The 24,663-nt window shown below is 34.2% G+C and overlaps 1 protein-coding gene across 1 annotated transcript in view; it reads left to right on the plus strand.

The window, feature by feature from the left end:
- The window catches only part of LOC137926135 (uncharacterized), a 59,824-nt gene that overhangs the window by 32,268 nt on the left and 2,893 nt on the right, over positions 1–24,663 (plus strand). Inside the window, exons 19-31 of the mRNA XM_068769665.1 lie at positions 2,515–2,727; positions 3,477–3,635; positions 5,209–5,330; positions 7,574–7,750; positions 9,178–9,340; positions 9,706–9,901; positions 11,043–11,157; positions 12,503–12,759; positions 14,181–14,365; positions 15,766–15,972; positions 18,133–18,300; positions 19,898–20,025; positions 22,309–22,485. Coding sequence (XP_068625766.1) covers positions 2,515–2,727; positions 3,477–3,635; positions 5,209–5,330; positions 7,574–7,750; positions 9,178–9,340; positions 9,706–9,901; positions 11,043–11,157; positions 12,503–12,759; positions 14,181–14,365; positions 15,766–15,972; positions 18,133–18,300; positions 19,898–20,025; positions 22,309–22,485 — 2,267 coding nt within the window. The remainder of the gene's footprint in view (positions 1–2,514; positions 2,728–3,476; positions 3,636–5,208; positions 5,331–7,573; positions 7,751–9,177; positions 9,341–9,705; positions 9,902–11,042; positions 11,158–12,502; positions 12,760–14,180; positions 14,366–15,765; positions 15,973–18,132; positions 18,301–19,897; positions 20,026–22,308; positions 22,486–24,663) is intronic.

Below are 24,663 nucleotides of genomic sequence, written 5' to 3' on the forward strand. Positions count from 1 at the left end.
ATTAACAGTGGTAGTTGTGTTTCGCATTGTTTACCGCGCGCGCATTTATCAGCGGACTAACGGACGGTGCACTTTATTGCACGACTACTGCTGCATAGCGGAGGTAGATATATATTAGTCCCTTTTTTACTTAGGATGGACTTTAACAAAGTAACGCCTGAATCTATTAGATAAAATATCTTAATTCATGTAGTCGTTTACATGCGATTTTATATCGTCGATTATTTTAACATAAGCAGTGAACTACCAACGACTCGGAGAAGGCCAGAAAATCAACAGTTGCTATTTTAAAATGAAATTTAACAATTTTTATACATACACTAGCTGATCCCGCAAACGTTGTTTTGCAAAAAAAAATAAAGTTTTTTATTAACAAATGTAAGGTAAGGGTTGATCGTAGAGGGGTGAAAATTTAGGTTTGTATGTATTTTTGTATGCTGTATCATAATAAAATAAAAACCAAAAAAATTGTCTAAAAAATTTAGGGGTGGACCACCCTTATCATTTAGGGAATTTTATGGAAAATAGATAGTAGCCGATTCTCAGACCTACTGAATACGCATGTAAAATTTGGTAAAAATCGGTCAAGCCGTTTCGGAGGAGTTCAAGTTCGAACACCGTGACACGAGAATTTTATATATTAGATTATTATAATCTAATATATAAAATGAACCATGTTAATGAGTCAACAAATCAAGTTCCACACATATCTCTCAACTAAAAACTCTTGAATTTTTTTTTATGATACAGCATACAAGAATACATACAACCATAAATTTTCACCCCTATACGATCAACCCTTATTTTTTATTTGTAAATTAAAATATCAATTTCTTTTGCAAACCAAAGTTTGCGGGATCAGCTACTATTTATATAAGATTTTAAATTATTGCACATATATAATATACTAGCTGAACCGGCCACGCGTTGCTGTGAAAATTTAAAAAGTGGAAATAATTGAATTATACGGTATTTCGTTCACTACAAAATAAATTTAATTAATTTTATAGCGTCAACAACACGTGGTAATTATGCTGTTAAAATGTAGCTTATATGACACGTTCGTAGATTTACCATAGCAGCGCCATCTATTGATTACTTACTCAACCCAGTCGAAAGGTATCGACATCTGTTAGAATCATTTGGAGTTAACAGATAATTGTGACTGTCAAATAATAACAGACAATAATTAGCAATAAATTAAAATTGCGACTATAATTTGAGATTTAAACTATCCTATCTCTCAAGTTAGATCGAACTGCACATGGTGTGCGAATTTTATTATAATCGGTTAAGTGGTTTAGAAGTCCATTGAGTATAAACATTGTGACACGAGATTTATATATATTAAGATTGTTAAAAACTATTTAATGCTGTAATAAGATTTTATTATACAATATATTATTTTATTTTGATAATTCGTTTATTTATAATCTTGTATGTTTACTTTTTATTTAATATTTTAAATTCTCTTTTTGTTTATTTAATTATATAAAATGATTATTGTGAATTTGATATATATTTCGTTAAGTTTTTTAATCAGGTGTGATTTGTGTTTTTATTTAAATTAAGATATATGGCCCCTCTAATGTACTTATTTATAATTAGTATTGTATTTTTTTGAAGAAAATTGTCGTGATCTTTGAGGATGGCCTATGCTCTGCAGTGGACGATTATGAAGCAGTCCGTGATAGTGTTCCACATGGAATAGTCCTATTGTTTATTTCACACTACAGTTTTTATTTAAATTAAGATATATGGCCCCTCTAATGTACATATTTACAATTAGTATTGTATTTTTTTGACGAAAATCGTCGTAATCTTTTGAAGAAGGCCTATGACTTGCAGTGTATGATGATGAAGCAGTCTTTAATAATGTTCCACATGGAACAGTCCTATAGTTTATTTCACACTACAGTTTTTATTTACATTAAGATATATGGCCTCTCTTATGTACATATTTACAATTAGTATTGAATTTTTTTGACAAAAATCGTCGTGATCTTTGAGGATGGCCTATGCTCAGCAGTGGACGATTATGAAGCAGTCCGTGATAGTTTTCCACATGGAACAGTCCTTTAGTTTATGTCACACTACAGTTTTATTTAAATTAAGATATGTGGCCCCTCTAATGTACTTATTTATAATTAGTATTGTATTTTTTTGACGAAAATCGTTGTGATCTTTGGGGATGGCCTATGCTCTGTAGTGGACTATGATGAAGCAGTCCGTGATAGTGTTCCACATGGAACAGTCCTTTAGTTTATTTCACTCTAGACTTTTTATATAAATTAAGATATATGACCTCTCTCATGTACTTACTTATAATTAATTTTGTAATTATTTTAATGAATATCGTCGCGATCTTTGGTGAAGGCCTTTGCTATGCTGTAGGTGTATTGGCTGGTATACTGATGATGGCAATGCAATGATTATGCCTATGTTTATTGAAAATATATACAACATTATATACGAAATCTCCAAGATAAAAACTGATTGCCATTGTTGCTGCAGGAGTATGCGTTTTGAAACCATCACCAGGTGTAAGCTATCGTTGTCCGAAAGAAAACTCATCAGGCGAAGAATTGGGGTCTTGCAACGCCGTCCAGACTTCAGGGTCAGTGGTGAAGCCCTCGTGCCTCGCGCCTTATTACTACAGTCCTGTAATTCTGCCTCTGATGAGATGCATTGAGGGTTCATGGGATTATGTTGCAACTTGTAGTCCAGGTATGTAATATGTGATCCATATTTGCCCTTATTCCAGGACTGCGGCTTCATGGTCTACATCCATCCACTTTTCTGATGATCAAAACTATCACCGTCTTTTCTGGACATGTGATCGAGGCTTTTACAAAATGTTTATAGCCGATAAAGACGTCTTTCATTTGAACACATGAATTATATATATACACATATATATATATATACATATATATATATGTTGTATATCTACAAATTATACTGTCAAGTTATCTAAGTTTAAGTTTTGTTAACCCGTCAATTGCATATTAACATGTCTGTCCGAGTGCTTACGGGTTAGATATATATAATGAGAGCTCCTGAAATATCAACTTCTATGGATATTCCGTGACATTAACTTTAGTAGCACCCGTGTGGGTTTGGAAAAGCTACGCAACATTTTCAAAATACCATAATATCTGATGGTAGAAGTCTTTTTCCTATGTATGTTGCGATGGGCTGTGTAAAACTCAATACATAGATCAACAGAAGAACTAGAGCCATTGATAACTAGAAGAATTGTTCATATGTAAAGGTTTTCAAGTAACAAAGCACCATGAGCTGGTACACGTGGCGTGGGTTTGCCCCACTCTCTCCTTTCACCGTAGTCACGGCTGCCAGGAGTTGTTGAATGCAGGCAGTTTCTATCCAAAGTGGAAGAATGTAGAACTCCTCAAATAAACAGTAGATATGACAGTGAAATTAAAATAATATAAAACTTATATCGTTTATATCAGAGTGTGGTTTAATGCCGAGTGGAAATGATATCATCATAACTGGTGATTCGAAAACTCCATCATCACCGCCATGGACGGCCACCATCTATACCAAGCGATTCAAGCCGTACAAGCAAGTATGCAGCGGTTCCATTGTCAGCCCCACCACTGTCCTTGCAGGTATGTATTGCGAATTATATATATATATATGTGTATATATATATATATATATATGTGTGTGTGTATATATATATATATATGTATGTATACGTATATATATGTATGTATATGTATTTGCGGTGCCCCTTTTATAGGTTTACAAACAACTAGCGCCATCTTTCGACGTCAAAACTACTAAGTTTCGACATATATTAGGGGGACCGAAGTAATGTTGTTTCTGTCGACATATTTTACAGAAAAACCGATTAATTTGTCACCGCTTCTGCATTGATTTTGTATACTAGACGGCAAAAGGTAGATGACTAAGGTGAACATATTGTTGATTAGAAATAAAAGCTTGTTAAAAATGTAGTTGTGTGAACTTAACTTAAGAAACCGTTGCTTTCCGGTTCCGCTAATATATGGGCGTGAACATATTATGAATTTTTAAAGTCATAGGATGTCCAATTCTTGACATAGACCTCCATAGGAAGATATTGTTGCGTACTGTGTGTTCTGACTCGAAATGAAACATTATTGCTTCACAAGGAGTCCTTTATTCACAAATCAGATGGTCACCCTACTTTAACACAAGTATACTTTCGCTTAGTCCAAACTTAGCTTCCAAATCGCTCAAGAAATCACTGTCCAAATAACTTGCCAAATAGTCACTTTGTATCACTGATCGTAGATCTTAATCTTATAACTCGAAAAACAACACTGAACTGTCGACATGGGGAGTACACCTATTTATACTACGGAAATGGTTCTAGTAAGTTCGAGATAGTACTCGGTTAAAATTTCCGAGAACCGTACACAAATATCTATAAATAACTTTAAAGTCACGCGTGTTTACAGCACTTCTTGATCCTAGGGTTCCGTGTTTATTGTTTAGAGGGTTCTGTGACATGTGCTTTGTAACAGAAGGGTTGTTGATCGCAATGTGGTATTATTGTAAGCAGAGGTCGTTGCTGCTCATCATATAAAAACTGTGGCAATTCTATACAAAATTATGAATACATTCGAAATCTAACCTACGATCGCAACGCCCTCTACTGCTGTGCTACCACCGTCTACCTCAGAGTTCCCCGAACTTTTTTGTGTCGTAGTCCCCTTGCCATGTTTCTCCGTATTGGGTAGATCCCCTACTTACCTGATATTGATTTCCTGTAAATTTATAACTGTAGTGAAGTTTAGCGTTAAAAACTTAAAGTAAAAACACATGTTAATTTATACATTTATTAATTGAATTTTAATTAAAACTACTCAAAATAAAATTTTGTATCTGTTATGTAAAATATACATAACATTAAATAAACTATAAATGAAATAACATAAGGAATAAGTCAATATTTTTAGTGAGAAGGATGAAACCTGATGCTTTGTTAATCTTAAATCTCCTCGGCTAATGATGTCCAGTCTGTTTCTTTTTTTCGTTAGGAGATTGCACTATCGTGGACCCCCAATTTTTTTTTCGCTGACGTAGACCCCTTGCAGGTTGTCATTGACCCTTAGGGGTCGATATAGTCCACTTTGGGAATCACTGGTCTAACTTGTATGTGTATAATATCGTATAAATGTTAATATTCCAAAGCCGCACATTGCTTCTGGAGCGACATAGAAAAGAAACTTCCAGCTTCTGACTACGCCGTCGCAGCTGGGAAACTCTACAAACCATGGGATCATCCACGCGATACCCAAGCACAAAAGAGAGATGTAAGTTATTACTTAGCATGTTACAAACAAGTAAGTTAGTTGCTATTAGAGATGGGTAGCACGCGAGCTATAGACAAGAAACATATATATCTTTGCAAAAGATATATATCAGGAGGCGATGTCAAAAAGGAAAATAAAATATGAAAAGGAATGATAGATAATGTGGCACATGAAAGAAAAAAAATATAGAAGAATATTTAAAAGAACAGCGAAGTATAAAAAAATATATCTACATATATATAGAGATAGATAAAAATGTATATATAAATTAATAATTTATAATTAATAAATTAGCCAATATATTGTATATATCTTTTTTATATCGTATTATATATACATTTTTTATATAACATAGTAAAAACTGTTTTCGCAATATATAGCCCGGTCCAAAATTACACTATATCTAATCTTTAATCAAAAATACATATTAAAAGGCTCTATAAATAAAACATTAATTAAAATAAATAAAAAGTAATAATTATCTTATAATTATATACTTTAATGTATTTATAAATGTATTTTTTATATATGTACGCGTTAACTACCCATTACTCATACTTCTACTAAGAAAGGTACTAATATATAGCTACTTCCGCTATGCAGCAGTAGTCGTGCAATAAAGTGCACATGCGAAACAAAAGAAGTCAACTCGAGTCACTCGGTGTTTGGCACTGGTCGGTGTAACATCTCCAGAGTATGCCCCGTGGAGGGGTAAAACACGTGTAGAGTAAATTACCGGTGGTAGTTGTGTTTCGCATTGTTTACCGCATGCGCATTTATCAGCGGACTGACGGGCGGTGCACTTTATTGCACGACTACTGCTGCATAGCGGAAGTAGCTATAAATTAGTTCCTTTCTTAGTTAGAATGGACTTCCGCAAAGTAACACCTGAATCTATAAGATATTTTTATTTCTACTGTTTCCATGCTATGGTCTGTAAGAAATTGCCTCGTGTGATAAGACCGCCCATAATAATTCGTTCTTTAATATTACGCTAGAATATATTAAATACAATACACTTATATATTGTGACGTCTCAAATATACAAAGGAGACCGAATATGTTAGCTGAACGCCCAAACAAGCCATAGAACTTAAAGGTTTATTTATTTATATATAATATACGATAAATAGAGGGAAAAAAGAAACAAATCATATGGTGCAAAAGGTGGTGTTTTCGCTCGAGGTGATCTCTACCAGACAACCTTTGGATGATGAGAGACATGAAGGAGAGGGCAGTTTAGGGCGTACGTGTATACAAATACATACATTACTATACACATAAATATATATATATATATATATATGTACAAAAATATTTACATATACATATATACATAACCAAGGCCAAAGATCACCAAAATGACTGATTTTACTCTACCTGCATCCAGTAAGCTTTCCGATACATTGACTGGAAAGTCTTACCCTCTACTGGGGCTTATTTTCACAGCTGCCACTTAAGACGACATTGAATATCTCGATTATATAATGGAAGACCTAACGCCCTTTACCTTTAAATATAATAAAAAATACTCTTAAAAAACTTTTAAGTTAAACGGTTTTTTGATACCCATATTGTGGTGGTTGTGGAAAAATATGTACCTAGACCAGTCTAGTAGTAGTATATATATATATATATATATATATATATATATATATTTATTTAAATATATATATATACTACTTAATACTTATAACTTTAAATACGTACATTATTAATCTGTTTTAGTTTATTTAGGTTTAACCTTCAACTCTATATAATGTCACTAGAAATATAGGTTGAAAGGATTGATACGGTGCTAAAAATAAATACATTTAAAAAACTTTTAAGTTAAACGGTTTTTTGATACCTATATTGTGGTGGTTGTGGAAAAATATGTACCTAGTCCGCCATATTGGAACGGCGTCCATCTTGAATTTTAAATTTTGACATAATCATCGTGTTTTACTAGTGTAGCCCTTTCATTTGATACCCATATTGAGGGGGTTAAGGAAAAATATGTAATCCGCCATTTTGTATCGGCGGCCATCTTAGATTTATAATGTTATTGATTTTATTATATCGTATTGTCATTTAAATTAAATGTGTGTACCAAATTTCAGATCAATCTGACAACGGAAGGTGCTTAAATTTCAATTTCTAATTTTGACCCAAATAAATAAATAAATTCCGTACGGGTCGAACTAAATAAAACTTTTTAATATAGTAAGTGTACTATATTAATTGAAAAATGTTCATTACAGGTAAAAACAATACATATTCCACCACGGTTTCAAGGTGGTGCGGCTAATTTCGCGGAAGATATTGCGGTGATGATTGTGTCATCACCGTTTGAGTTTGCATCTAACGTTGCACCGGTTTGCCTGGACTTCGACTTAAATTTTAACAGGCATCAGTTGGAACATGGTAATTTGGGCACGGTAAGTAACATTTGAACTTATAACAAAGTTCTATTGCGGGAGAATGTAACACTGTAGGTAATTGTTACAAATTATTTCCGATGATCGTACAACCAACACGTAGATACAAGTGAAACTCGCTTTTGCAATTACAAAAATTTTATTTTTAAGTTTTTCAGTCAAAATACTAGAAAAAGCAGTGAAACTTAAAAATAAAATTAAACAAATGAAAATTAAATACGTGTATTTTTTTGTGTCCAATTTGTGTATTTTTTTTGGTAATATCTGATTATAATTAAGACATTATACTTAAAGGTCCAATTCGTGTAGTATGTATAATATCTGCTTACAATGAAGACTATCTATTTGAAACTACAATTTATGTATTTTTGTAACAACTTTATTTTACTATTCAGACATTCTGCTCGAAAGTCCAATTTGTGCATTTTTATAATATCTGTTTACAATTAATACAATTTGATAGGAAGTCTAATTTGTAACGTATGTCTAATATCTGCTTAAAAGTAAGATATTCTGCTTGAAGGCCCAATTTGTGTAGTATGTGTTATATCTGCTTACAATTAATACTATTTTCTAGGAGGTCCAATTTGTGCCGTATGTCTAATATCTGCTTAAAACTAAGACATTCTGCTTGAAGGACCAATTTGTGTATTATGTGTTATATCTGCTTACAATTAATACAATTTGCTAGGAGGTCCAATTTGCGTAGAACGTGTAAAATATGCTTACAATAAAGACAATATCTGCATACAATTAGGGCGATCTGCTCGAAGGTCCAATTCGTGTATTTTTGTAATATCTCCTTACAATTAGGATGATCTGCTTCAAGGTGCAATTTCTGTAGTATGTGTAATATATGCTTACAATTGAGATTATCTGCTCGAAGTTTCAATTTTTGTGTTTTGTTATCTATAGTCATAATAAAGACAATTTGCTCGATGGTCCAATTCGTGTATTTTTGTAATATCTCCTTACAATTAGGACGATCTGCTTGAAGGTAAAATTTCTGTAGTATGTATAATATGTGCTGACAATTAAGACAATCTGCTCGAAGGTTAAATTTTTGTATTTTGTTATCTATAGTCATAATAAAGACAATTTGCTCGAAGGTCCAATTCGTGTATTTTTGTAATATCTGCTTACAATTAGGACGAACTGCTTGAAGGTAAAATTTCTGTAGTATGTGTAATATGTGCTGACAATTAAGCTAATCTGCCCGAAGGTCCAATTCGTGTATTTTTATAATATCTGCTTACAATTAAGACAATCTGCTCGAAGGTCCAAATGTATGCTACGGGTCATAGGCCTGCCTATAAAATTCCAATAGGTCTGTAGTCACTAATTCGATAATCCTCTGACTGTTCTTGGACTGAAGTTTGCAATAAAGCCTTAAATGAAAATTATTTCACTTTTCATTTATTTCTCAGATGGGGGGTTGGAGAGTATTGGAAAATGGTAATAAGTCGCTACCAATCAGAGCTTCTAAAGTTAATATACCGTATATTTCAATAGTTACTTGCATATCGCAATCGCCACCAGAGTTTCGCGAATACATCACATCTGATAAAATCTGCGCCGGATATCAAAATGGTATGTCATATTTCAGAGATACAGGGTGTATGGTTATATATGTTGCACGAGATACAATACATCTTAATTAACGTCACATTGTACAGGGGGAATCCACGCTAGGGCGCTCTAATTTACATCGTGCGAAAGAGACAACGCTCTACAATATTTCTCGCGTTGTGATTGGTCGAAAAATTCTGTTATTTCATTGGTTGATTATTGTTTTCATATTTGTAAGGACTTTTTAAAATTGTTATGTCACTTATATACCCTGTCCACCCATGATAAGGCTTGAAGGTTCTATTTTAAAACACGCGTGCAACTAATTAAATTACAAAACCATTTAGATATGTTAGTATGTTGTTTATGTAAAACGGTGTTCACAGGGACGTTGTTATGCCGCGGCGACGGAGGCGAAGGTCTAGCTTTTCCGGAGCCAGATAGAAACAAGATAAGGTATTACCTTCGTGGTATACTCTCTACGGCCCCAACTGCCCAGACAGACCTTGAATGCGATCTTTACAATTTTATCACCTTCACCGAAATTATAAAACACGAGGACTTCATCAAGGAGAATATAAAGTAAGCATTCTATTATTTATTTATTTATTTTGAAAAGTTCATAATAATCACCATAATGAAAGCTTATAGATGCCCTCTGTAAGTCATAGCCGATTCCTCACCAAGTTTCACCACGAGAATCAGTCTACTTTGACTATGTTAGACCTACCCTTTGCCTTCCAGTTCCTGAACGCCATTCAGAATGTCGTACTCTACGACTGCTTTAGCTATATCTAGTAACCTTGGTTTTACTGCAGAGAGAGAACGTAACTCTCTACACAGACCTCTGGACAATCTTGTGCCTTATTATGTGGCAAATCGTAAGCCATCACCTCTCAGATTCATATCATCACCTGCAACACAAACTGTTTGATTAGTAAAATGATAAAATAAAAATATAGAGAAAAATGTAAAGTAAAATAACTAAAATTAAAGAGATAAAAATGTAAATGTAAATTAGAAGTATTCTGTAGGTGAAGGTCAAATGAGAAAGGAATATAAAATATGAAAAGCAATGATATAAAATGTGATCTTTTAGAAAGATAAGCGGAACACATTGAGAAGGACAAAATATGAGAACGAAAATAAAATATAAGGGGGAGGGGGATGCAAGATGTATCTGTGTTCACTTTCGCAAGCGTAGTCTTCGTCCATGCCCCGGCGCACATACCCTTACAGAGAGGGGGGCCTTACATACCCCTCCCCCCTTACAGACACCTCCCCCTTACAGACCTATCCCCCCTTACAGACCACTACCCCCTTACAGACCCCTTTCCCTTACAGGCCCCCCTCCTTACAGACCCCCCCCCCTTACAGACCCTTACAGACGTTATAGAACCGCTTCACCCAGCTCTCAACAGGCGCCAGGTGGTTCCAACGTAACATCGACCTCCACAGTGACCTCCAACTAGAAACCGTCCAAGAGTTCCTCCAGGCATGATCAAAGGCATACTTCACGAAGGCCTCCTCCCACCCCTACCCCCTCATAGCGAACTCCTCTCGCCACACCCCCCGGCAATTCCTTCAGAAACCTCGTAAGGCGTCCTGAAGACGTCCTTACAGATCCTATCGCAGGGTTTCCACAATCCAATCATCACACACCGCAACAAAATAGTCCTGCTCCCAAGAATAATTTCATTTATAAATATAAATTTCTTTTTAGGGTTACACCATTATCAAATATGGATGAAGAAAATGAAATCGATAAATGCGTAGACGGAAAACAGTTTAAATGCACGTCCGGTGACTGCATCGAGTTGACTCTGACCTGCAACGGTGTAAGTATTTTAATTTAACTTAAATAAAAAATAACTAATTTAGTATTCATACATTAGAGAATTATAAAATAGACTCTAACTCAGAGTTCCCCAAACTTTTTGGTGTCGTAGACCCCTTGCCATGTTTTTCCGTGTTGGGTAGACCCCTACTTACCTGATATTGATTTCCTATAAATTTATTTGTTTGTCCCACATTCGTATTTATAGAGTGACGAATTGAACAAGTCAGTGCAAGGTAGCGAAGCTCTGAAACTGCGACTCAGGTTTTTACAAGTACAAAATGTATTGCGACCACAAAGCGAATACCAACATCCTACAACTTACACAATTTTATAAACATGTATAATATTTTTTTTAATTCATAGGTACTTTTATAAATAATGTAAATGTTTTGATATTATAAGATAGTGTGATGTAAGTAAATAGATACTATCAGTGTATGTGTTGAGATCCACTATCGTGGACCCCTATTTTCATTTCATGGACCCCCAAATTTTTTTTCGCTGACGTAGACCCCTTTCCGGTTTTCATAGACCCCTAGGGGTTCATATAGACCACTTTGGGAATCACTGATCTAACTCTATCTTATATAAATTGAAAAATGTGCCAACAACTCCTGTACCAAAATCAGGAAATTGTGCAAGCCAGCCTGGCGTCACGAGAGTTGATCGTGCGTTCTTGGTGATAAGTGAAAGTGAAATTCATCACCTGCTTGAAGAGTCAGGTATATACACTACTAAATACTGCTGAGATGATAGAGCCAATACCATCCGTAAACAGGTCCTTTCCTTCTGGGAGGAATACTTTACCCATTGGTATAACCTAACATTTGGGAACTTTGGGGACAATATAATCAACTAATTAGGAACAGATTACAGAGGGTATATCCTTGAGATGAATCCTTGGATGGCAGCCTTAATTAAGTTCCTCTAGCTTCTGCCCTAACTCAACAGTAACTTAAAAAATATATTAAGACTAGCTGATCCCGCAAACGTTGTTTTGCAAAAAAAAAATAAAGTTTTTAATTAACAAATGTAAGATAAGGGTTGATCGTAGAGGGGTGAAAATTTAGGTTTGTATGTATTTTTGTATGCTGTATCATAATAAAATAAAAACCAAAAAAATTGTCTAAAAAATTAAAAATAAAATTTAGGGGTGGACCACCCTTATCACTAAGGGGTATGGAAAATAGATAGCAGCCGATTCTCAGACATACTGAATACGCAGGCAAAATTTGGTAAAAATCGGTCAAGCCGTTTCGGAGGAGTTCAAGTTCGAACACCATGACACGAGAATTTTATATATTAGATTGTATTGAAGTTAAACGTAACATTTTCGATTCAAGGTCAAAAATTGTCCAGATGGGTCGGACGAATCAAAATCGCTTTGTGGCTCGCACCTCAATGATCGTGTGCATGAAACAACAAAGAAACCAAGAACAACAACAACTACCACAGAATCACCAACAACAACAACAACAAAAAGAACAACAACAACGACCAAAAGAACAACAACAACGACCAAAAGAACAACAACAACGACAACGAAACCAAGCTTTAACTATTTTGAACATGGGAACGAGGAAATAACATCTCATGCTAAGTAATTTTTTTATATAACACTAAAATAGCATTCTCCAATATTAGATATATCTTTATTATATCATGTGTATAGTAGAATTAAATGCCGAAAGCTGCTGGAGGCGTATGGTTCTGAAGGGAAGACTACAAACCAGCTCATCTTAGACCACTTTAAACCAGTCTTGTTGGATAACTATGGAGAAGGCTGTCCAGTGGTTAAAAAGATGATGAATGTAGTGATTCTATCAGCATCATCAAAAGTACGACTAGTCAGGTGAAGACCCTTTTTTTTGGTTTGGGGGGGGGGGAATCTTTCGGACGTTCAAGATGCCCCACCTCTGGGGGGAGGAGGGGTATGTGGGATTCCTACCCACTAAACCCCCCCCCCCGGAGATCGCCCTCTGCGCTATACGGGGGACCACGGTATCTCCCGGTCAGGGATCGCCACGCGGTCTTCCCTCGCGCCGTGCTATTTTCGATAGCCCGTCCCGTGGTATGCGTGTATACGCTACCCCCGAAACCCTCGTGGTGCTATCACGATGGTTCGAGACCACGTCGAACCATCGTCCGCCTCAGAGACGCCGAAGCTAGTGAGAGTTTAGGGCCCCCACCCGAAACTCCCGCGACTCCGAAGGCCCCGTTTATGGTAGGGGAGTACCATTCACCGGAAGGCCATCGCGAGGCGCGTCCCTGCGCTGATGGCGTCGACTCCGAGCGGGATCTGTCCTCTGCCGTTAGGCAGCCTCCTTCTGGACCATGACGGTCTCACAGAAAGAGGCCACGGCCCTCCACGCCGAAAATTTACCTGACCTATGTCAAGGTAATAGACCTATGGTATTTTTGATAGTTCCGTCATAATGAAAATACCAGGAATTATTAATAGTTCAATTAAAGTAAGAAACTATTAAAAGGTACAATACATCATCAGCCATATGCTTGGGTGTCATCACCTCTGTGCCAATACGTTTGCTATATTTCCGTTAGTCTACCTTTTTTTATGGCCTCCGCTGTTGGGGGCCTCTCGTACCCCTATTTATAGTGGGACAGGGACTTTATTGGCAATTTAATTTTTCACATAATTTTTTATTTTCTCTCTCTTCTTTCATACTTTACTTTCTCTTTCGGTCTATTATCTATCTTTCATGCTACATTTCTGCTTTCTTACCCTTTTGCTCTGTTCATCTATCATTCTTTCCCTTTTTCTTTTTACATTTTCAATTTGCATTTTTATTTTACATTTTTATTACTTATGTCCTATAATTATTTTCTATCACAATTTTATGTATCACTTTGGTTCTATTTTATCATTTTTTATCTATTTATTTACTGTGTTTCCTTTTTGTTCATTTCAATGGCACTTTTTGCTAGTCTACTTTTATGGGCCATCAGTTGATGATGAACCATTTTTGGCCTAGATAGGATTAACATCTTCACGTTTCTCAGGTGCATCTTGCCAGGACAACCAGAGAACGGAGTGTACCACGTGGCTGGTGGGAAAGTGGAGAATGGAGAAGCATCATTGGTGTTCCTGGACTACTCTTGCTATCCGAGATTCGCGATTGTGGGCAATCCGAAAGTGTTCTGCTGGAAGGGAGAATGGTCGGTCGAGAAACAGCCAAGATGTTTACGTGAGTGAATATTTTAAATAGCATTTAACAAGCAACCATAACATGTACATGTATAATAAATAAGTGAGACAACCATTGTATGGAGACAGTAAATACATTTAAAAAACTTTTAAGTTAAACGGTTTTTTGATACCCATATTGTGGTGGTTGTGGAAAAATATGTACCTAGTCCACCATATTGGAACGGCGCCCATCTTGAATTTTAAATTTTGACATAATCATCGTGTTTTACTAGTGTAGCCCTTTCATTTGATACCCATATTGAGGGGGTTAAGGAAAAATACGTAATCCGTCATTTTGTATCGGCGGCCATCTTAGATTTATAATGTTATTGATTTTATTATATTGTATTGTCATCTAAATTAAATGTGTGTACCAAATTTCAGATCAATCTGACAACGGGAAGGTGCTTAAATTTCAATTTCTAATTTTGATCCGAATAAATTCCGTACGGGTCGAACTAAATAAAACCGTTTAAAAACTAAGTCAAATGCTTATGTTATGCCCGCCCAAACACCAGTAACACGTTCGATTCGTGAAGTTGTTGTACTCTTACGTTTACCTGAGACGATCTATTGAATATGTAATAGATTTAGGTGTTATTTTGCAGAAGTCCATCCTAAGTAAGAAAAGGACCAATATATAGTCACTTCCGCACATGCAGTAGTAGTCGTGCAATAAAGTGCACCGCCCGCCAGCCCGCTGATAAATGCTTATGCTGCGTATGCTAAACAATGCCAAACACAGAGTCCTAACTAATCGGTGCTACATAACTGACGATGCCCCGAGGAGGGGTGAAACACGTGTTGAGTGATTTAGCAATGGTTTATAAAAAAGAAGGTAAAGGATACTATTGCCAAAGATGCTACTAGATGGCGCTAGATTAAATATTAGCATCGATAATATACACAAATACTTCACTTTGCGTCGCGGTTACGTTCCAAAAAAACACGACGCAAATTGAAACGCCGCAAAGTGAATTAAGATTTTCTATAGCGAACCATGTAAAGATCGAAGATAGGTTCCAGGGTTACGAAAATACCACTTTTTAAAAAGAAAATTGAACAAAGTAAAGATTTAAAAAACAAAAATAATATAACTCTGTGAATAAATAAATTGGAATAATATTTACCTTTTTTGTAACCAGTAACAGCACGTAAAAATTTATATAAATTTATTATTATCTTTTAAAAAGCACAAAACACTTTGTGCTTTTTTAAAATAAAAACAGTTGTGTAATTCGCATTATTTGCCGCATACGCATTTATCATCGGGCTGGCGGGCGGTGCACTTTGTTGCACGACTACCACTGCATGTGCAGAAGTGGTTAAACATTGGTCCTTTTCTTACTAAAGAGGTAAACGAAAATTCTCTTAAACCAATTTTGATTTATTCAACAGAGACATGCTATTTGGATCGACACGAGAGCTTGGACTACAACTGCATAGTTGAGGGTACGGAGACGACCAGGATCTGCGAGGACCATGAGGTGGAAGGAACTGTTATACAGCCTAAATGCAAGGAGCCCAACTATTACACCCCCCTGGAACTGCCATACATGGTCTGCAAAGGTGGAAAATGGAATGTATATCCTACATGCGTACCTGGTAAGATGATTTGACACATATAGTGAAACATATTTACTCCTTATTCTCTTTTTATATGCATACTAGTGTGTATCCCGCAAACGTTGTTTTGCAAAAAAAAATTATCAAAAAAAGTTTTTAATTATCAAATAAAAAATAAGGGTTAATCGTAAAGGGGTGAAAAATTAGGGTTGTATGTATTTTTGTATGTTGTATCATAAAAAAATAAAAACAAAAAAATTGTCTAAAAAATAAAAAAAAATAAGGGGTGGACCACTCTTATCACTAGGGGTATGGAAAATAGATAGTAGCCGATTCTCAGACCTACTGAATACGCATATAAAATTTGGTAAAAATCAGTCAAGCCGTTTCGGAGGAGTACGGTAACTAACATTGTGACATGGAAATTTTATATATTAGATTTAAATATATAGGATGATTCGTAATCGAAAAATTTTAAAGGATAAATATACAGTTTTGTTATAAAAAAATTCTATAAAAAATTAATCATTGCATACAAAATTGTCTCTCTAAAATATGTTACATTAATTTATTTTTTCTATTGGAAGGGGTCAATAGCTTCTGTCAATAAGTTTACACATATATGTATGTCAGGCCTCATAAATCCGAGATTTCTATATATATATATATATAAAGAAATCTCGGATTTATAAAGAAATTTATATATATATATATATAAATTTCTTTATATATGTATATATATATATATATATAGCAATTTACGTGTATATTTCATGCAGCTTACTTCAGTTAGAGAACCTGTATATACTAGAGATTGGTAACTCGCGAGCTATATACACGAAAGATATTTGAGATATATCTTTGCAAAAGATATAAACACTCTCCAGTGCGCGCGTGTTGCAATTGTATCTCTATTTCTTTATACTTAAGACTCAATTTGCGTGACGAACAGCTCGTTCAGAGTTAGAAAGAGATGGGCTTATGTAGTAATTTACATGTAAAACAGAGAGACGGATAGCTATTGCAATTTTGTATTAAAAATGTAAACTACGGATCTCGGAACGACAACACGCGCGCGCGCTTAGATTTGTTGTGCTTTATGAGAAAGACATGGAATGCTTAATAGGAATATTTCGCACGTTTCATTCCGTCTCACCGAGTTCTAAGTCTGAGCTGAAAGAGACGAAGATATAAATGATATATGTTTAATGTTAGCTGCCTTATTCTCTCTATGAACCGCATCGACCTGAGTTAAAGATATAAAAGAGTGATATATATGCCAAGATCGAACACACATATATCACTGTTTTCTTGTCTTGAATATATTTTGGCTATCTATGTTATCAGGGCTTCTAAAACTTTTCTCATTCACGACCCCCTATGATCGCGAGTTTCTTGACGACCCCATACAAATATAAAAGAAATATAAACTAATATTTTTTGATAATTTATTTATTAGGTAACAAGATACATATGAAAAAATATATAGTTTTGGAATTGGTTATGAAACATACAAAAGTCTAAATTTAAAAATTGCACAAAAAAATTATAGAAATTGTATTTATATTAGTTTAAAACCTTAAACGAATGCGCGTGTCTAGACACTGCAAGTACAGTGTATTTGTCAACTCTAGTGATGTTATAAAATGGTATATATAAATATTTGACATTAAAATCTCTTGACCCCAGAATTTTGCTAAGCGACCCCATTTGGGGTCGCGACCCATAGTTTTTTTTTTTTTATGACCCCCGCTATTGTGGGCCTCTCGTACCCCTATCTTATGGTGGGACAGGGACTTATTTTACAATTTATATTTTTTCTCATTCATTTTTATTTTCTTTCTCTTCTTTCTTTCTTTACATTTTCATTTTCTTTCAGTCTATTTTCTCTCTTTCATACAACAATTCATCTTTCTTTCTCGTTCGCTCTATTCAACTTTCATTCTTTCCTCTTTTCTTAATCTCTATAATTTTATTTCTGTTTATTTACATTGTTTTCGTTACACATTGTTATCACAGTAGGTTTATATTTTATTTATTTACAATATTCAAAGTTATTACAATTTCTCATTGTATATTTACATGTCTATCACTTTGTTTAACTTTTATTTATGTGAATTACTTTTTTAATTACTTGTTTACAGAAGCGACCCATAGTTTAAAAAGCCCTGTTATAAATAGATAAATAATTCTTCACAGAATGCGGTACTCTAACACCAAAGGGGGCGCCTTTAGTTCTGGGAGGAGAAGTAGCAAAATTCGGTGATGTACCATGGCACGCGGGCATATATTACAAGAACAAAATAAACGGAACACACGATCAGATATGCGGTGGTTCGTTGATCAGCAACTCCGTTGTTGTTTCAGGTGATGTATTATTCAATGATTCAATAAATCATATCATCACGTCTAGGCTTATCATCATGGCAACTACTCTTGAAATTCCACAATAACCGGTTTTATAGTGCAACCATAACTATGTCAGTCAACCTAATGGGCGTCCTCTTTCTTTTTCTTCTTTTCCTAATTCTGTGGATCTCTTTCTGTTTTCAATTTCAGGTGAAATTCCGAGCATAGACCTCTACATTGTTCTCTGGTTGACTTTTATTTAGTTCATATTAAAATGCTTTGTTCTGTTATTCTAAATTTAAAATATCTTTAATCAAATAGTCATTTACATAAGCTATTGAATTGTCGATTATTATTATTATTAAACGGTTTTATTTAGTTCTACCCGTACGGAATTTATTTGTTTGGATCATAATTAGAAATTGAATTTTAAGCACCTTCCCGTTGTCAGATTGATCTGAAATTTGGTACACACGTTTAATTTAGATGACAATACAATATAATAAAATCAATAACATTATAAATCTAAGATGGCCGCCGATACAAAATGGCGGATTACGTATTTTTCCTTGACCCCCTCAATACGGGTATCAAATGAAAGGGCTACACTAGTAAAACACGATGATTATGTCAAAATTTAAAATTCAAGATGGACGCCGTTCCAATATGGCGGACTAGGTACATATTTTTTCACAACTACCACAATATGGGTATCAAAAAACCGTTTAACTTAAAAGTTTTTTAAATGTATTTATTTTAACATTATAAGATACCATCGACTCGGAGCCGGCCAGAAATTCAACAGTTGCTATTTTTAAATGTAATTTAACAATTTTTGATGTGTACATTATAATATCAATCATGTAAATGAGTCAAAAAATCAAATTCCACACAATATTACTTCGTAGAGCATTATCTCTGTTGCACGACTGACAAAACTTCACATAGGTACTATGGAACTTCGAATGTCTCTTTCCAAAGGTCGATGTGCAATATCTATCGCCGGGTACTGTACTTAGTTTTTTTAATGACCTCCGCTGTTCCGGACCTCTTGCTCTCCGATCATATTTACGGGACAAGGCATTACAATACACCTATCCCCCGATTTACACGGTACTAGTTTTACACGTTTTCGCTTTTACACGATTTTCCAAAAAAGTTTTTTTTTTGTTTTAATAACCGATTTTATTACCATCTCTCATAATGTAAATATTTCTGCTTCAAACATCGAATCGGCACAAATAACTTCGAGTGATAAAAGTGAATTCGAACCTTCGATTCCGAAAAAAAGAATGAGAGTAATTTCGTTTTAGTTCTTCTTTTTAATGTATTGTAATTAAATATAATGACAGTGTTTCTGTAACATATTAAATATTTTAACTTGTCAATGCATTTTATTTTTATTTCTGTGAACACCTAAAAATATTGAAAAATAAAATCACAACTGTTAAATAGCAAAATTATGCATTTTCTGCAAGCTTTTCGATTTACACGGTTTTGACTTGAAAATGTTTAATTTTCGATTTACACGTTTTTCTCAGGAACGTATCTACCGTTTAAATCGGGGGATAGGTGTGTAATGTAGGTGTAATTAATTAAATAAGTGCCATTTCAGCTGCACATTGTTTTTGGGACGAGAAGAGGAAGAGACTTCACGACGTGAAGAACTACGCGGTGGCTGTTGGTAAACTCTATCGTGATTGGGAACATCCTGGTGATGAACAATACGCCCAGAAATCCGATGTAAGCTTTTTAATCACCATAATTTTTTTAATTGTTCACTTGTTTTATAGTTGATCAAATTGCTGCATACATAAACTAATACATACCTCTATTCATCATCATTAGCCTATGAATCTTTCTCTCATCACCTAATCTTATCTGAAACAAACCATCAACCTTTAAGTCCAACTTCAAGAAAGATACCACTCGAATCCAACTCCTATGGGCAGTGTTCAGGTATCTTCTAAATCGAAACGAAGATCTTTGGCTTTGTGTGTTACCGGTGATGACTTATGGATCCGAGATTTGATCACCTATGATGAGATATAAGAAGACTCGAGGTCAATGGAAAGAAATATGCTGGATTCAATGCGATATCAAATTAGAAGTTTGAAGATGCACAGACAAACCAGGATCATCGACGTAACTCAAAGAATTGTTTGTGTAAAGTGGCAGTAGGTATGGCACACCGCTCGTGCAGCCGAGAACTGGTAGATCTGACGACATAGTTAAGATCCAAAGACGCAGGCGATTTTTGAGGGAAGTCATTACCTTGCTGTAGATCAACGGCTGATAAGAAGAATATTTTACATAGTGTATATATATATACAATACACTTGCAACCAAATAGTTACTAATTTCATATCCCCATAGAGAAAGGTATAAAGTTTATCTTTATTTGTAATGCACTCAACGTTGCAAATTTTCTTATATCTATTAATATCCTTATAAAGAGACGTGACTGTCATATAATATTTATTTTTTACTAGCTGATCCCGCAAACGTTGTTTTGCAAAAATTGATATTTTAATTTACAAATAAAAAATAAGGGTTGATCGTAGAGGAGTGAAAATTTATGGTTGTATGTATTCTTGTATGCTGTATCATAAAAAAATAAAAACAAAAAATTTCGTTAAAAAAAAATTAAAAAAAAAATTTTAAGTGTGAACAACCTTTATCACTTAGGGGTATAGAAAATAAATAATAGCCGATTCTCAGACCTACTGAATACGCATATTAAATTTGGTAAAAATTAGTCAAGCTGTTTCAGAGGAGTTCAAGTTCGAACACCGTGACACGAGAATTTTATATATTAGATTTATTTATTTAATATTCTTTATTGTACACGATAAGATACATAATATACAGATACAATAATATACAGGAAAGTACAATGGGCGGTCTTATCACACAAGGCAATCTCTTACAGACAACCATAGTATGGAAAAGATAATAGTACTCGTACTTATAAAGGGTAATTCACAAATACTGTTCACAATACTGCGATCAAAAAATAATATCATATTGTTTATAAAATGTAAATTCCTTATTTATTCTTACAAATCAATTTCATCACCTACAAAGTAATCAACGTCATATAGAACGCACTTTTGCCAATGCTTTTTCGAAGCTATAATTTACGGAGTCAAATCGGGCGAATACGGTGGTTGCGGAACTAAATCATTAGAGTTTTTGTCAAAAAAAGTCGCGTAGAACCTGTAGTATGACATCGACTAAAGACAAGGCGTTGAGACACAAAACATCTTTCAAAATGCTTTGGTCTGAACCAAATATTCCAGCTTTTGACAAGACGCTTCGCAAATATTATATACAGTCCTACCGACCTATAAAAAATAAATTACGTGTATTCTTAACGCCCGGGAGTTTGAAATGAAATTTCCTTTTTGATCACATTATATAGACTTTATACCGTCTCAATATTTCATTAAAAAGAAATTTAAATTAGATTAACCAGTTGAAGTAATGCTTTTGTACGCTATTTTAGTGTTCAACAGTTTGATTAGACGAAAAGGTGAGGCTTCGCAGTAGGATTATTGTGATTCGATGCGTCCTTAACGCGAATGAACTATACATATGGTTAGTGGATGTCCACTCTCTATTCATAGCGCAAATTCACTATATCTAATATATATTCTTAACGAATACTACCTATATACACTATGCACTCGTAGCGCGAACTAACTAAATCATATATCTATTTCTTAACGCAAATGAACAATGCTCATGGTTCATTCTTAACGTGAAGTAATGCTATCCATGACCACTAATTTTGTTGGAGACGCAACTTATTAATATCAAATGTTTATTCTTAACGCGGACTACCGTCTATCATCCATCTACTATGCATTCGTAACGCAAACGAACTAAATCAACTAGTTCTTGACGTAAATGGACAATGTTCACGGTCCACGGACAACATTATCAAAAATGCATTCTTAACGCGATCCATATCCAATACAAATTCTTAACGCGAACGAACTATATCAATTATTCATGTTTCAGGTGAAGGAAATTGCTATATCAAAATATTATTACGGCCGCGAGCTGAACTACAGAGATGACATTGCCGTGGTGGTGGTGTCTGGACCCTTCCAGTACCAGACGTATGTGCGTCCGGTCTGCCTGGACTTCCGACAGGACTTCGCCGAGAACCAACTCATTAGCGGTAACATGGGAAAGGTAATAATTTTTTAATCTAAATTTATCATGTGTCGTATAAAATTGTGATCAGGGAAGAATGTAGACGAGAGAAGAAAGGTGATGTATGGAAGAAGATTTGCAAAGATTGAACATGTGAAGGACGAAACGAAGGCATAAAAGATTTATTTTATTTAATATTTTTTATTGTACACGATAAGATACATTTAATAAGTTTTACAATGATATACAGAAAAGTACAATGGGCGGTCTTATCACACAAGGCAATCTCTTACAGACAAACATAGTATGGAAAAGGTAAAAGTACTTATAAAGGGTAGTTTACGTGTACAAAAAATACATATTCATAAACAAACGAACATAAACATACATAGACATACATATTTAAACATACTTACGAATATAACATATATACTTATAATAAAAAAGGTTTAATACATATTATAAATATAATACAATAATAAATAAAAACATCTAACTAACTTCGATCAGTATTTTAGTAAAGATATTGTGAAGTAAGTAGTTATTAAATAATAATTTAAAATCCTGAAGAGTCATTTATCTGAAATATCAGGTCCTTGTCTATCACATGGCACGGTGAACAAGGGATCTCTAAAAACAGGAGAAATTAAAGAAAACATGGGAAAGGTATGGCCTAATGATGGAATATTTCTTCTTACTTATGCCAGATAACAGCAATATGCAAGCGTTCCTTGAATGTAAGAGGATAGTATAGAAGGTAATAAAAATTAACAAAACATATACAGGTCGATAGAACATAAATGAAAAACACATATTAAAAATCTGTGATATATAGAAATAATTAGCAAATTAAAAATATAAAATGGTAGATAAGTATATAAGAAGTAAATAAATGAGATAAATATAATCTGTGATATTTAAGGAACGAAGCGAAGGGAGTGAGTCGATGAATGAACGAACGAGTAACGAGAAGAGAGATAGAAATTGTAGAATGTGAGAAGAAAGATAGATCATGTGAAGTATGACAGAAGAGTATGGAAATAAAAGATAAAAGAAAGTTAAAAGAATCATTAAAAGATAAAAAAACGTCTCTATTCCAAAAATAAGAGAGAGAACGAGAGAACTCCAGTAGTGGGGGCCAAAAAAAATGAAATACAGAACCCCAGTAGTGGGAGCAAAAAAAAATTATATAACATTTTTTTTTGTTTCAAGCAGTTAAAATAAATATTGTTCATGTCTAATAAGGCTCTTAAAGCGCTTGTGAAATGTGTATAATATACATATATATTATATATACACCAATACCTCGCTTTGCATCATATCGTTTTGCGTTTTTTTTCGAAGTTGCGTCGCTGCTTAATTCGAACTAATTTTCACTGTGCGTCGTTAGATTTTCGAGGTTGCGTTGTTTCTAATTGCGCCATGGCGACAAAACTCGGGGATTTCCTTTCTAACTGAAAACAATGCAATTTGAATACAGTTTTATTTTCACTTTGTTTTGCTAATTTTAGAGTTCAGTTTCAATTAAATAGTGTGTTGTAATGTAGTACGTTGTCCTTTTTTTTGAAGAGAATAATAAGTGTATATAAATTTTACGTGTTATTTCTGGTTACAAATAAGGTAAATGTTTTTCCAATTTAATTATTGGCAGAGTTATATTATATTTGTTTTTTAAATGTTTACTTTGTTCAATTTTCCTTATAAAAATTTGTAATTTCGTAACCCTGGAACCTATCTTCGATCTTTACATGTTTTGCTATAAAAAATCTTAATTCAATTTGCGTCGTATTTTTTGGAACGTAACCACGACGCAAAGCGAGTTATTGGTGTATATATAATTTGTATGAAGACGAGAAAATATAGATAATCATTACTATTAATTTTATTTGAAAAAAATTTTGACAACTACCCATTGCCATCTGTCATGAAAAAAGCGCGTAAATTAAAAAAAAAGGAGGCAAAGGTTTCATTTCATTCAGCCCCTTCATACATATATACATGTAGATGATTGATTTATTTATTATGATATATTTAATCTGTGTAAAATGATCACATGTTACATTTTTTTTTCTATTTAAATCCACCTGTTTAAATTATAAATATCATTGGAAGTGATGTCGCTTGAATATTTTGATTTCAATTAGGCTATATCTGGTATATTTCATATGTATAAATATATGTTAAACTTTATTAAAATATGTGTTATTGTGAAGTTTC

Source organism: Battus philenor, unplaced genomic scaffold, assembly GCF_028537555.1.
Source record: "Battus philenor isolate CCGP_79_NKW_IND1 unplaced genomic scaffold, ilBatPhil1.0.hap1 SCAF_29, whole genome shotgun sequence".
NCBI lineage: Eukaryota > Metazoa > Arthropoda > Insecta > Lepidoptera > Papilionidae > Battus > Battus philenor.